Source organism: Phaethon aethereus (assembly GCF_964289735.1).
Source record: "Phaethon aethereus genome assembly, chromosome: Z".
Lineage (NCBI taxonomy): Eukaryota > Metazoa > Chordata > Aves > Phaethontiformes > Phaethontidae > Phaethon > Phaethon aethereus.
In genome coordinates this window covers 88,469,965-88,483,239 of record NC_138577.1, presented here as the reverse complement: position 1 = coordinate 88,483,239, position 13,275 = coordinate 88,469,965, and the positions used below count along the sequence as shown (strand labels likewise).

The following is a 13,275-nucleotide window of genomic DNA, read 5'->3' as shown; positions in this document are numbered from 1 at the left end:
TTTTAAGTAATGGTAGATGTAGTAAATATGGGACTACTAAACATTGCAGGTTAAAAGGCATTATTACTATTCCAAAAAATGTGAAAAAACCTACTTTGTTAGTTCAGTAGTATAATGAAAGATAAATTTAATTACATAAATTTTACATGTTAGGCTAAGAAAGCATTATCTGATTGTTACTTACCGCAGCAAAATACATGTGTTTTATAACAGCATTTCTCATTTCAGCAAGCAGCATGTCAGACATGATTTGGTCTGTTTCTTGTGCAGCCAAGTTCATTTGGATATCGTCAGTATTTTGTATTTCATTCTGTGCAGAACAAAAAAAAAAACCACAACCATTTTTTTTTTTGTTTCAAAGCTAATGCCCTAAACCAGCTTTTATCTGCTAAGTCTTTCTACATATTCTATTGTAAACCCTTGTATGCATAGGGTTTACATTCAAGGGTCTACATTATGTGCCAGAAAAACAGCTGGTAGTTTGGAAACAAACCACTAATGGTGTAGGAAGCTATAGCACAGAAATTATCAATGTAAGCTTCCTCATAATTATTCTCCTAACTGACTTTAACTCCAACCCAATCCCTGCGGCTGAAACAAGAGCTGTGTTTCCATAATGGAGCCTGTCTTTGGACTTCTCAAAAACTAAAACCAAAGCCTGCACCTTTTCAATTAGTCAAAAATGTAGCATGGATTTTTAAAGACTTTTTTTAAACAATTTAACCATGACCATGAATTCATTTTATAAAGGCCACTACAATCACAGTTCTTGCCTATAAGCCTGAACTCAACTATTTATTTAAAAAGTTAAAAGTTCTTCTTTTTTTTAGTAATTTATTCTCTAAATCCACCTATTGTTTCCAGCTATTTCTTCAGCACAGGGAATGAAAGTATGTCTCAAACTGGTTTCTAACTCATTCGGAAGAGACCCTCAGCAAAGCCACAAGATAGTTTTTGTTAGTAAAAAATAACTACAAAAAATATTTTAAAGTTATTTCAGGATCGGAGAATAATACATTTCAGTAAGAGTTTCAATGTATGCTTGTCATCAAAGATACACATCTTAACAATAAAACACCATCTTTGTTTTAGGCAACTACATGTATAACTACAAAATCAGCCTCCTCTGCAGTGTGATGAGTTAAGAATGTAGATAGAGGTGAAGTGTCCCCCTTGGTCACAGTACCAACTGCCATTTTTTAGTGGGAGCAGATGTAGAAGGCTTAACGTAGCTTGCCTTCTCATTCAAACACATAAATCTGATAGGTGGATCAAGTATGGGAAATAACAGCAGGCAAAAAACCACACTAGTGCATGCAATCATAAGATGCAAGCCATGAACAGTTTATACGTTAAAGTTTTAAAGATCAAGTTTCAAACACTGCACGTGATTCATCCTGCTTTCAGATTTTCCCTTAAATATATAATTCAAAGCAAAAGTATTTGGCATATGCATAACTATATTTATAAACAAATACTGTGTTTGTCGCACATTAGAGAAGATAGTTAAGTACTTTAGGTAACTTAAAAAAAGATTTAAATATTTTTTGATGAGCCAGAGATAACTGAACTCTGATGCATTAACTAGTCTTTACTTCTTGTGGTACTTTCTAGACATTATTTTCAACATGCTTATAAAGATACTTATATTCAAACAATTTACAGTACCATCTTGGAAAATTTTATGAATTCCAGCATGCATCCAACAAAGCATTTGAAGTCTCTGTTTAAATTTAAGTACGAGACTAGCTTCTTAAAACCATGTGTTTGACACTTTGTAGGTTCAAATCGTTAATGACAATCCCACAGAGTATATTAACACTAGTTATGAGGTTGAGATTATAAGAAGGGATACTGAAATATAAAGAAGCAGCAAAGACATGGTTAAAAAAAACACACAGGAGAATAATCTGAACATCAGTGCAGTTCCACTGAAAAAATGAATATAATACTGTTTTGCTGAATTCAGCATCTGGACATACATGTGGGCATTTAGGCGAGGAAGGGTGGTATTTATTTTTGCTAGAAGTAGCAGTCAAATAGCAGGACTACAAATTTACAAAGTTGGAACATTCTAATGAATTATGTGCCAAGTACTTCTAGAAGGGAGAAAAAAACGCATGTCCATAACATTCTTTGATAAAGCCTAACACATTGGACAAGTGTTGTGATTTGATTGCCTGTTTTATTCTTTTCCTTTTAAAAGACTAGGAGTCTTGGCAGTCTTCCGAGTTCTTTAGATGCATTTAAATAGAAAGCTAATGCTCTCTTGGCCTCTGAGGTGAGTTATTTTAATGAAATCTAACAAAAAAAGATACGTGCAAGTTAATGGACTGGTTAAGATGGAAGCCTGTTATCACACCTGGGAGGAATTCAGGATGTATAGAAAGAAACACTTTATTCTTACAGAGATCAATAAAAGGTGAGGTAGCCATAAAAACCTGACACTTGTTCCTCTATTAAATGTAAATGTCTATCTTCGCTGAAAGGTGTAATAAAGAACAGTTTCCCTGAATGAGTTTCATTAAGACAGTAAGCACTAGACTGTGATCCCATGTTGATGCATGTTTTATTCAGGGTGTAAACATTAAGACCTTTCAACCCTCTTCTCACCCTTTTGTAACAGCTTTACTGCTCATTAAAACAGGAGGAGCGAAGTATATGCTTTGATCTGAAGAATCCAAAGGATTTTCAAATGAAGAAGGTCAGTCCTAATAACTGGAGTTTTAGCTCCTACTTGCTTGCAAAGGTAGTATTTTCAATTAGCAGTTGACTAAAATCATCCCACAGTCTGAGGAACTACCACAGTAAAAGAACCTTCTGAGTCCTTTGGGTAGTTCCAGGTCAAAATGCATCCCAGTCAATTGTGAATAGCGCATCTGGTAAGCAAACAACTATGAATCATGAAGCATCTCTCACTCTCTCTTGAGAAATAGTAAGAAAAAAAATCTAGTTCTAGTGAATTCTGCACATACAAGAAAATTCACTGAACAGTGAACATGTCCCCTCATAGTTCAGATGGAAAGATGAAAGAGAAACAAGCTGCTTTTCTTGCTCTGCCTTATCTTTTGCATCACTGTATATTTAACTCCTGATCCAATTTTGGAGCTGAATGGTAGACCTAACATTTGGAACCATTTGATGTTGCACTGGATGCCTCAACTGGCTTAGCCATTCCAACAAAAAACCTCTCTCTGTCTGGAGTGATGACTTTTAGCATGGCTTCTCTCTTCAAATAAGGTCCATCCAGGTCCTCAAGTCGTAGAGGATCTGATGATGTACTGTCTCATGTTCAAGTTTAGTTAACAGAACAAATGTATTACAGGGACTTTGAAGAATCCTCTTCTACCAACCAAGAAATGCAGAGCCTGCATTCTCAGGAATTTCACACTGACACGGAAGAGACAAAGTTGAATCTAGTCTTTGCACATGTGAGCATCATGTTATTTGAGTTCTAAGGACCCTGCCATTTTCTGAAATGCAGACATGCTCATCTATTCTTATATAGTTGTTGTTGCTTATAGAATCCTTTAGTTTAATTTTATTTATTTTTGCCTATAAGTATGGAATGATCTTTCTATAGTAACTGAGACTTACAGGTATGCTCAGATAGCAGTTCATACAACTACTTTAGGAAATTATAATTCTTGCAGTATTAGGCTCAATGTATTGATTGAAAAGGGAATATAGGTAACTAGCTTACATTAGATTCCTAGAACAGAAGTAGTCTGAGTGAATTCCTCTACCAAGTATACAGTCCCCTGAAAAAATTCACATTGCAATCACCAGTTCTTCCCATCCATGAAGGTCAGCTAGCAAACTGATTTTGAGTGAAGAATCTGAACTTTAACAAAATAATCTACAGACTATTTTACCATAGCCTATCCATAATGATGAAAATAAGTAGGATAATTGAGGTCAGTTGACAAACGAAGTAACTATATTGTCCTGAAGCATAAAGATACCATTACAATACAGCTTAATGGTGCATACCAAACCCAGTAAAAATATATATACTCATATACATAGGTAGACAGATAGACAGATACATACACACATTTGAAATCCTTACCAAATAAAGAAACATAAATGAAAATATTTTTTCCTTGGTATTTTGTGAATAACTGTTTAGTTGATGGTCACCGACGCCGGACATTCCTCCTGAAGTCTAATTAATTTTTCCAGTAATAGGAGAACAAAGCAGGAGCAAAGGAAGACCATAAAGAGGAAGAAGAAATAATGTATACTTCCTTGGTGTTCTTTCTCCTAGTCTGAAACAAAACACTGCTTTTGGAAAGACAGTTGAAGGCAGACATCTGGTCCAAAACCCCAGCCCAAGGAGGGCAACCTACAGCCAGCTGCCTAGGACCATCCCTGGATGGCTTTTGAGTACCTCCAGCAATGGAGACTCCACAGCTTCTTCGAGCAACCTGTTCCAGTGCTCCATCACCCTCACAGTAAAATGAAAAGTGTTTCCTGACTTTTAGACAGAATCTCCTGTGCTTTAGTTTGTGCCCATTGCCCTGTTACAGGGCAACACTGAAAACAGCCTGGCTCTGTCTTTTTTGCACCCTCCCCTTCAGGTATTTATATACATTCCCTTCTCCTGGATAAACAGTCCCAGAATCAGAAAGTTGTATTACTTTTAATCAAATCACCAAATATTCAGGCTGATCATATTCCCTCTATTATTAATGCCACATTACTTATAGTCATCAGTAAACCTGACATAAATTGCTAACAATGAAAAACTAATTTTAGACATGTTTTTTAATTTACTTACCTCAAAAAGGTAATCTCCTAGATATTCCAAAGGGTGGTATCGAGCTTCAGAGAGACATTTTTGGTTTTGCATTGGAAAAATTTTATTATTGATGAAAATATGAGTTATACTGTGCTCTGCATTTCGAGATGAACATATGGTTGCCTTTCCAGCTTGAAGAACTCTAAATAAACATATTTGGAAAGATGTGTTTACTGCATTATATTAATACTGTCTAAAGCTACCACTACCATTCACACACTACACGCATGCAAGTGCAAGAGAATAAGGGCTGTAGATGTATGACACTGCCCAAATTTCATTCGGAGGATAAAAGGGTGCTTAATAGCCTTCAGAAAAGGGAAGAACCCACTTAACAAGACATCCTTCTCTTCACAGTGTAACACTATTAATTAAAATCAATATACACCCCCTACATATCTGGTAGAAAGCTTTACCTGTGCACTTTTTCAAAGATAAAATTTGGTGACAGCAGCTATCATTTATTGCATTATGTCCTGCATAACAATAATGGTCTTTCAATTAAGTTTTACAATAAATTAAGTGGTTTACCAAAAATGGAACACTGCTTTTCTGAACTGTAACATTGTATTTTCGTAACACAAATACAATTGTTGACTTCATTTTGGAGTAATATACAGCATTGGGTGCTATCCAATATTATACACATAAAACAGATTTGTTTGCTTTTGGGACACGGTTACATGCAAGAGTTTTCCAAAGGGCAATTTCCAGAGTTGTACTGTTACAACTATTCCTATCTTTTAGAAAAGATGCCAGGTAAAAAAAAAATGGTGGAAGAAATAAGGTCTCTTGACATGCTGGATGTATGTTTTAGTTTTCATATTCCAGGTATTTAAAAAGGATGCTGGTCTCACACACTTACCCATCCAACAGCTAGGCACTAAGGTCAGGAAAAGCATAGAAGGCAGGGAAAAAAGGCAGAGTGCTGTAAGTATTAGAGAAAAAAATCAATCTTTCCCCAAAGCTACAGTGGCCTTTATACTGAAGTACTTGCTGTGGACAAAAAATATTGACCTTTCAGTGTTTACTGACTGAGTAAAAGGATCCCCATGTTGGTGTATGGGAAACAGCCTGGAAAAACATTCCTTCCACAAAACTGCCTGTTCACCTGTCTTGTTGATGTAGTTTCTGTTAAAGGTTACGTCTATTACAAAGGAGAGTTGTGCAAGACAGCATTTCAATAGTGTTATGATGAAGATCTACATAAGCATTTTTTACAGAAAAAGAAACAGCTTTTTTCACAAGTGCAGCAGAACAAGTGCATCTTTCTGCAAGACAGCACATACTAAACTCTGGCCACTCAGCCAAAAATCAGCATACTTAGAATGCTTTCAGTTGGAAACATCAGAAGATGGTAACTTCAGCTACACCTCACTTTGTCTTTATGAAGTGCAGACAGGCATTCTGTGATGGAGCATGCAGCCCTGTACCGTGATCAACCAGACAAACTGCATTTCCCTGTTTGCCTGTGCATCCGTGGCATGCCCAGCCCTCAGAAGTACTCCTAACTAACTGGGGTTTCAATAGAGAAGGAGAGCAGGAGAGCATCGGCTCCTGCAATGAACATAAAGCTCTAAAACTGTCAGGGATGTTTGCTTTTACTGTACCAGAAGCAAATGTCACTTAGTATGCTCCGTTTGCAATTCAATGTAGGACTTAGAGCACAGAATCCAAACGTGTAGGAAGAGTATGGGGAGAAAAAAATAAAAATCAAACACAGAATTCTTGCACTTCAGTTGTTTTCCTTTTCTCTGCTTTTCATTTATACTTTTGTCCTTTCCCTTCTGAACTATCTGTATTTCCATCATATCAGAAACATCTGCTGCAGTACAAATTAGGTCTTCACAGCTACAAGAAGCTGTTGCATATATGTGACACAAGAACCGATCAGGTCAGTCATAGTGTATCCCAGATCCATAAGACACAGTTCACAGCTGGCTCAGGGCACACAGTGAAATAATGTATCCTGTTCCAGCTACCATTTGAATGTAACATCCACACAAAATAAACAATTACTCATAAAAAATATAAACCTATGTATCTTGCTTCATGAAGAAAGTTTGTGTAAGCAGTTTACTTAAGATGCAAACATATAAGAATGCATGTTATTTTTGACACTATACTGAACAAAAGCAAGGAAAGCAGTGACGTTAAAGATTTAAAGTAATTTTATTACAAAAAGTATGTAAGTATATTAATAAAAACAATTCAGAGTTGGAAGAGCTGGAAGTTGTTATGGAACAAATTAAGTGGGCTAGAAGAACAAAAATGTGTTCAACCATACAGTAAGTGTTCCATCGTTCATTATTTAAGCTTTACAACATACCCTCCTACCTTCTAATAGACGCCATTCGTTTATCACCTTCCTCAACAAAGAGGACAACTTTCCATCTGTGGAAGGCCCCTGGAGCACTAGAGCGTGTCAGTTCTTCGCGCCATCTTTTAGGTGCAGATTGCATTTGAGGTGAATAATGGGTGTCTCTTTCAATTTCATGTCCCCATTCGTACGTTTTTTCATCAAGCCATCTGCCACTTTCGGCACTATTAATTATGTACTCCTTAGTTAGTATCCACTTTCCTAAAAAGCAAATGAACTGTCAACCACAAAAGATTTTTTGTGCAGACAAATGGCAATGAACTGAAGATCTAATATAAAATTAACTTCAACCTTTCTTGTGCAAATAAAAGCTGGAATTGTAAATACCATTTCTTCTTCCTACTACAAAAGTTCTCCTCTTCACACTTTAAAATCAGAAATCTCACAATGCCACTGAAAATGATTGTTTTGTTTTCTTTTTAATGATGAAGTACCTTTTTACCCTTCCTAGATAAAATACTCATCTATCTCCTCAAAAATCTGCAAATGGAATTTTTCAGCTTCCCAGATTTTTTTCTTAGGATTTCACAGAACCTTGCTTAACCCTTTATTTTTAATATAATTTGACAGTTTTACAAATGTACTAAAACACAGTAAATTGAAGAAATATTTTATCACCAATGACTAAAAAGAGGAATGAAGTTTTTAGCATGTAAGCTGTTTCTTTTATATATTCTTAATATTACTTGCACTGCAAGTGTAGTGAATACCAGTACTAGGGGGATACGGTTTTAGACTTTTGTCTTTCCCCTTTCTTCTTTTCACATCCTTTTCTCTCATCCCTTGGCTCCACCTCCTCCGCCTCTCCTCTTTCATATTCCGCATGTATGCTTTTGATACTGTATTTAATGATCTTCCCCTTTTTCTCTGTCTCTCTCTCTTCGTACAGGTTCAGGTCAAGAGCCGTGGTTAGTACCCTGCTCCTGTACTGAAACACTACCTACAGAAGATACTGTAAAGAGAAATTGACTTGAATTGTGTGAACCTAATTGGTTTCACAGAACAGCAGGGTTGACTGGCAAAACGTCTCAGTGCAGAAGCACAGATGGTACTTCTACATAACCTAGCATAGGTACCAGTAGACTTATGACTGGAAAAGATGCACAACCTGTATGTTAAAATCACTTCCATTTCAAAGTTTCCACCTCAAAACTTCTGTCAGCTAGGAAGTCCATGAAGACTGGCATCCTCATTTGTATTTCTGTTCACCTCTGGGGAGTTCTAAATAGGTTTAAACATGATCTTTTACACTTACTTGAGAAAAACTGCAGTAGGAATGAACATACTCTTGCTCTCAAGGGCAAGAGCAATGATTATGCACCTCTTCCAGGACTAAAAAGTACTAGGTGGTACTGGGGAAAACTTGCAAGTATAGAAACATGACAGAGTTTTGCATTGCCACATGGACACTACATATATCATTTCCACTCAGTTCAGGAAAACGTGCCCAGATGTTTTAAATCACAAAAAGTAAGAAAACTTTAACTCAAAGGTTTATAATACTTATAATACTGTGGCTATGCCACAAATCTACCTGCATTTTAATATTGTTTTCCTCATGGAAACTTTCAATGGTCTATTTCATTTTTGATTAGAGTGTGCTCAGGATTTTACATTAGCACAAGGAATCATCCATATATGTATGTATATATATACAACCACACACATTCTAGCAGTGATAGATGATTGAAAATGCCTACTAATACATTATGTAAGTACAAATATGAAATCAAGAAATTTATAATCTTTAAACTCAAACGTACGTTTAGTTATTTCTGTCTGTTATATCTTAACTTTAAGACTATCCATCCTAAAAATTGCTTTAATACTTTGGTACAATGTGATATAGGGAAAATAAAGATCACATTTTACCAGTTAACAGATCGGTATGGGGAAATCTCATAATTCCACAAGACTTTCTAAACTCATCATAAAATCCACCCAGGTAATCTGTCTATAAATAAATCTTAAAATACAGAATTCTCATTCTAAAAACATTTTAGTTGCTTATGTATGGGATTTCAGCATCAGGCCTTAAGTAAAAAAAAAAAAAGCAAGAGGAAAGACCAGAGACTTGTGTCAAAATGGCGAAAGCCTGGAATTTCCTCTTGCTGCATAAACAGGAACTTACAGATGGTGACCTTTACCAGTGAATGCTGCATTACGAATTTGGTGTCAAAAATCCATGCTGACTACAGCGCTCTCTGCCTCCTTTCCAGGTGATCCATTTTTAAGTGCCCATATCATTTGGCTATGACTTCATGACCTAACTAATACATAACAAAGATTCCTATTTGGGAACAGATGCAGATCAAATAAAGATGGCAGAAATATCACTTAGGAAAAAATTCGAAACGAAAACACATCAGAACTTGAACACAATGCTATGTTAAAAATCAAGGTTAATGGAACAAGAAGAATAAGTTATGAATGTTCATAAGACAGTTCATTAACAAAACAAAAACAGGTAACTAGAAACCTTTTAAGGGTCCTTTCCAGTCCTATGTTATGATCCTATGAACTTCTACAGCAAATCTTTTACTCACCAGCAGCACAGGCAGCTAAGAACTTTTCACTCTTGCACAGCTTTTTTGCTATAAGATGTGTACAATTTCTGTATTTCTAGTAAAACAAAAACAAAACAACACAAATGTACCACTGTGTCCTGGTTTTGGCTGGGATAGGGTTAATTTTCTTCCTAATAGCTGGTATAATGCTGTGTTTTGGATTTAGTAGAGAATAATATCAATAACACACTGATGGTTTTGGTTGCTGCTAAGTAGCTGTAGTGCTTATACTAAGTCAAGGATTTTTCAGCTTCCCGTGCTCTGCCAGTGGGGAGGTGCACAAGAAGCTGGGCACAGCCAGGATAGTTGACACGGGCTGTCCAAAATGATATTCCCTACCACGTAACATCATGCTCAGTTTATGAAACCAGAGCTGTCCAAGGGGTGGGAAACACTGCTCAGAGATGGGCTATTGACCACCAGGCAGTGAGCGATTGTTGCATTGTGCATCACTTGTTTTTGTATACTTCTTTATCAATAATATTATTATTATTACTTCCTCTTTCTTTGCGAGTTTTTTTCCCCCCATTCTCTTACCCATCCCACCTGGGGTCAGGGGATGCGAATGAGCCACTGCGTGGTGCTTAGTTGCCAGCTGGGGCTAAACGACAACACACTGGAAACAGTGTAACTTCCTTAGCTATTTATACACAACTGTAAGTTACTCCACAGTCGCGGAATCACAAAATAGTTTGGGTTGGAAGGGACCTTTAAAGGCCATCTAGTCCAACCCCTACAATCAACAGGGACATCCTCACCTAGATCAGGTTGCTCAGAGCCTCGTCCAACCTGACCTGGGATGTAGTCCTTTATTTTAAGGTTTGCATTTTTTCCTTTCTGCTCTACCACCGGGTACTTTAGTGAACAATACCTTGTTATCTATAAAAACACAGTCCAGTCTGAACAGCCATTGGAGCAGTGCCGCCTTCTCTTGTTTTTTGAATCCAGTTAACTGGATTATCCGTTTCTGGCTGCCACTTGCCATCTGTTAAAAAGAAAAACAAACAAAAAGGAAACATTAAGACACAAAATATACATCAGGAACATTGTTTGCACTATCTTACCGCTACTTTCTGCTTGTTTTCTGAGAAAAAGGCAAAACACACCGCAAAGCATCAACACTATCCGAGGGCGATACAGCACGTTTGAAGCAGCCAGGGCTGCGGAAAGGCGGTAACGGGGTAGGCCTGACACCCCCAAACCGCGGCCTCCAACGGGCCGAGCCTCCCCGGCGTAGGCACCGCAGCACCGCGCAACTCGCACACCCGGAAGCGGGAGGCCGCGCCGTTCAAGCCTCTGCCCCGCTACCAAGCGGGCCCCGGCGGGTCCGGGGGGGGCCTCCCACCGCCTCCCGTGAGGGAAAGCCGACCCCCCTCAGGGGAGACCCCGCAGAGAAGTGCCACAGAGGTGCGGCGACCCCGGGCAGGAGCTGCGGTGAGGGAATCCGCCGGCGCTCACGTACACACGCCATGGGGGCGGCGGGCTCCACAGGCCGGTGCGGGCCGTACCGGGCGCTGCGCTCAGCGCTCGACCCGCGGCGCGTTCCCGCCTTCCCCCCGCCCCGCCCCCGGATGTGGCGGCGCGGCCGTTCCGGGCCGTTGTCACTGACGCTCCGTGGTCGCCGGGGCTGTCGGCGCGGAGCCGCAGGGGAAGCCCGGGCGGGTAAGTGGCCCCGGCGGGGCTGTGCCCTTCCCTTCCCCTTACTGTGCGGCCGAGCCTCGGCGCCGAGCGGGAGAGGGCTGAGGAGCCGCTGCGACCGGCTGCGGAGCCCCGGCTCCACGCGGCCGCCTCCTCTCTTCTCCGCGGCGGCCGCGGCACCGCCGGGCGTAGCGCAGGTCCGAAACTCCCCGAGCGGCCGGTGGGCGCCCGCCCCCGTGGCAGGAGGGCGGTGCCGGCACCCCTCTGGGGCCGCCCCGCCTGAGCGGCGCCGCGGGCCTTGCTTCGCGCCTCAGCGCGGGGCGGAGCGGAGAGGTCTACCCGCAGGCCGAAATGGACCGGTCCCCGCGGCCGCGGTGAGGCGGGGGGCGAGCTGGGAAGCACGCCGGTGCCGCCTCAGGGTCTCTGGAAATGACCGTTTCTTTTGGTCAGCAGAGTTAAAAAAAGCGGTCTGGTGGGGGGGGGTGTGCTGGAAGACGGAAGAGACCTCGCTGAGTAGAGGAACCTGGCAGAGAAACCAGGTAGAGTTGGATGTAGGTGCAGGTTGGAGCGTCTGCCCTCTGGAACAGGCTGTCTCTGAGAGTCAGGGAAGGGGCCAGGCATTTCTCATCCGCAGTACCCTTTCCTCTGTATCTCAGAGGGTCTTGTGCCACACTGATGGCTGATCCTCAGGGAAGATGACCCGGTACTGCTACACCCACATAATCAAGCCCCGTGTTTTGGTGAAGGGATTCCTGCCCCACTGATCAAGTTGGTACTGACTCTTCGTTATGGAGTTTTATTTTCTTAAATTACATTGCAACTTGGAAAGGTCAAAATAATGCTCAGATTGCACCTCAAGCACTCAAGTTCGAAATTAGAAAAGCCAGGATTATTTGCGAAACCTTATTTTGGTCCCTTGTGCATTTGAGAGATGACTTTTGACTTGATTCCCATGTCATGTAATGCACTGAAGGGATAATGCACAAGATATCTGTTCATGCTTCATCATGAATAAAACTAGCTATGTAGAACAATTTTGGGTTTTATTCCTTTTTTATACAGTTGGACAGTAGAAGGCACGCATCCCAATTAAAGGGAAAAAAAAAGATTATTGAAGTGCCTCCTTATAGAAATGAATGCTACTCTATCCACTTCCATAAAATTCTTATGTGATGGTGGACAATTCACTTTGTAATCATTGAGGTAGCTGTTCATATTTAAGACCTGTAAACTGAGATATGTACAGCAAAACTTTCACAAGTGCTGAGAATTTGTCACTGCACCTTAGATCAATAGAAGCAATGCTTTGAACTCACCAGTGCTGCAAAATATAAGCATTCCTGTGGAAAGAAGACCAAAACCACCTAGCTTCAGACATCTAAAATTTGGCAGCACATTGGACACTTGGTTTTAAATCTGAGTGTCCCAAATATCAGAATGGGAAAATAGTTCTGCCAGGCCTCAGATGCATCTTGTGTTGCTGTTTATAAAATATTCTGGTACCCTTAATGTTTACTGGTTTTGCTATCTTCTGTTTCCTTAACATTGCAGCTATATTTTTGTATGCAAGCATGAAGAAGTAACCATCAACAACCTCTGTCATTAGTTTTTGATATGTGGCACTAAAAAAATCTTAAAACATGTACTTGACTGTACAGAATTAAATGGCTGTATTTGTTGCTTGCATTTCTTTATTGACAGTGAAGATTAGTTGCATTTTCCATTTTGTACCTGTTGCAATTTTATACCTTCACTATTGAGTTGTCAGCACTGTAAAGGTATTCATTTTAATTCTTGTAAACTTTTACTTTCTTGTAAACAGCTTAATTCTCATCAACAGCTGCTAGCTACTAACCATTACTTAACTGGTAACTAATAGCAGTTTT

The 13,275-nt window shown here is 39.8% G+C and overlaps 1 protein-coding gene across 1 annotated transcript in view; it reads right to left on the bottom strand.

Moving 5' to 3' along the window:
- The window catches only part of SLF1 (SMC5-SMC6 complex localization factor 1), a gene marked incomplete at both ends in the record, with an annotated part of 36,622 nt that extends 25,886 nt beyond the window's left edge, over positions 1–10,736 (bottom strand). The window contains 5 exons of the mRNA XM_082013347.1: positions 185–310; positions 4,784–4,946; positions 7,142–7,385; positions 9,731–9,806; positions 10,623–10,736. Coding sequence (XP_081869473.1) covers positions 185–310; positions 4,784–4,946; positions 7,142–7,385; positions 9,731–9,806; positions 10,623–10,736 — 723 coding nt within the window. The remainder of the gene's footprint in view (positions 1–184; positions 311–4,783; positions 4,947–7,141; positions 7,386–9,730; positions 9,807–10,622) is intronic.
- Between the last annotated feature and the right edge of the window lie 2,539 nt (positions 10,737–13,275).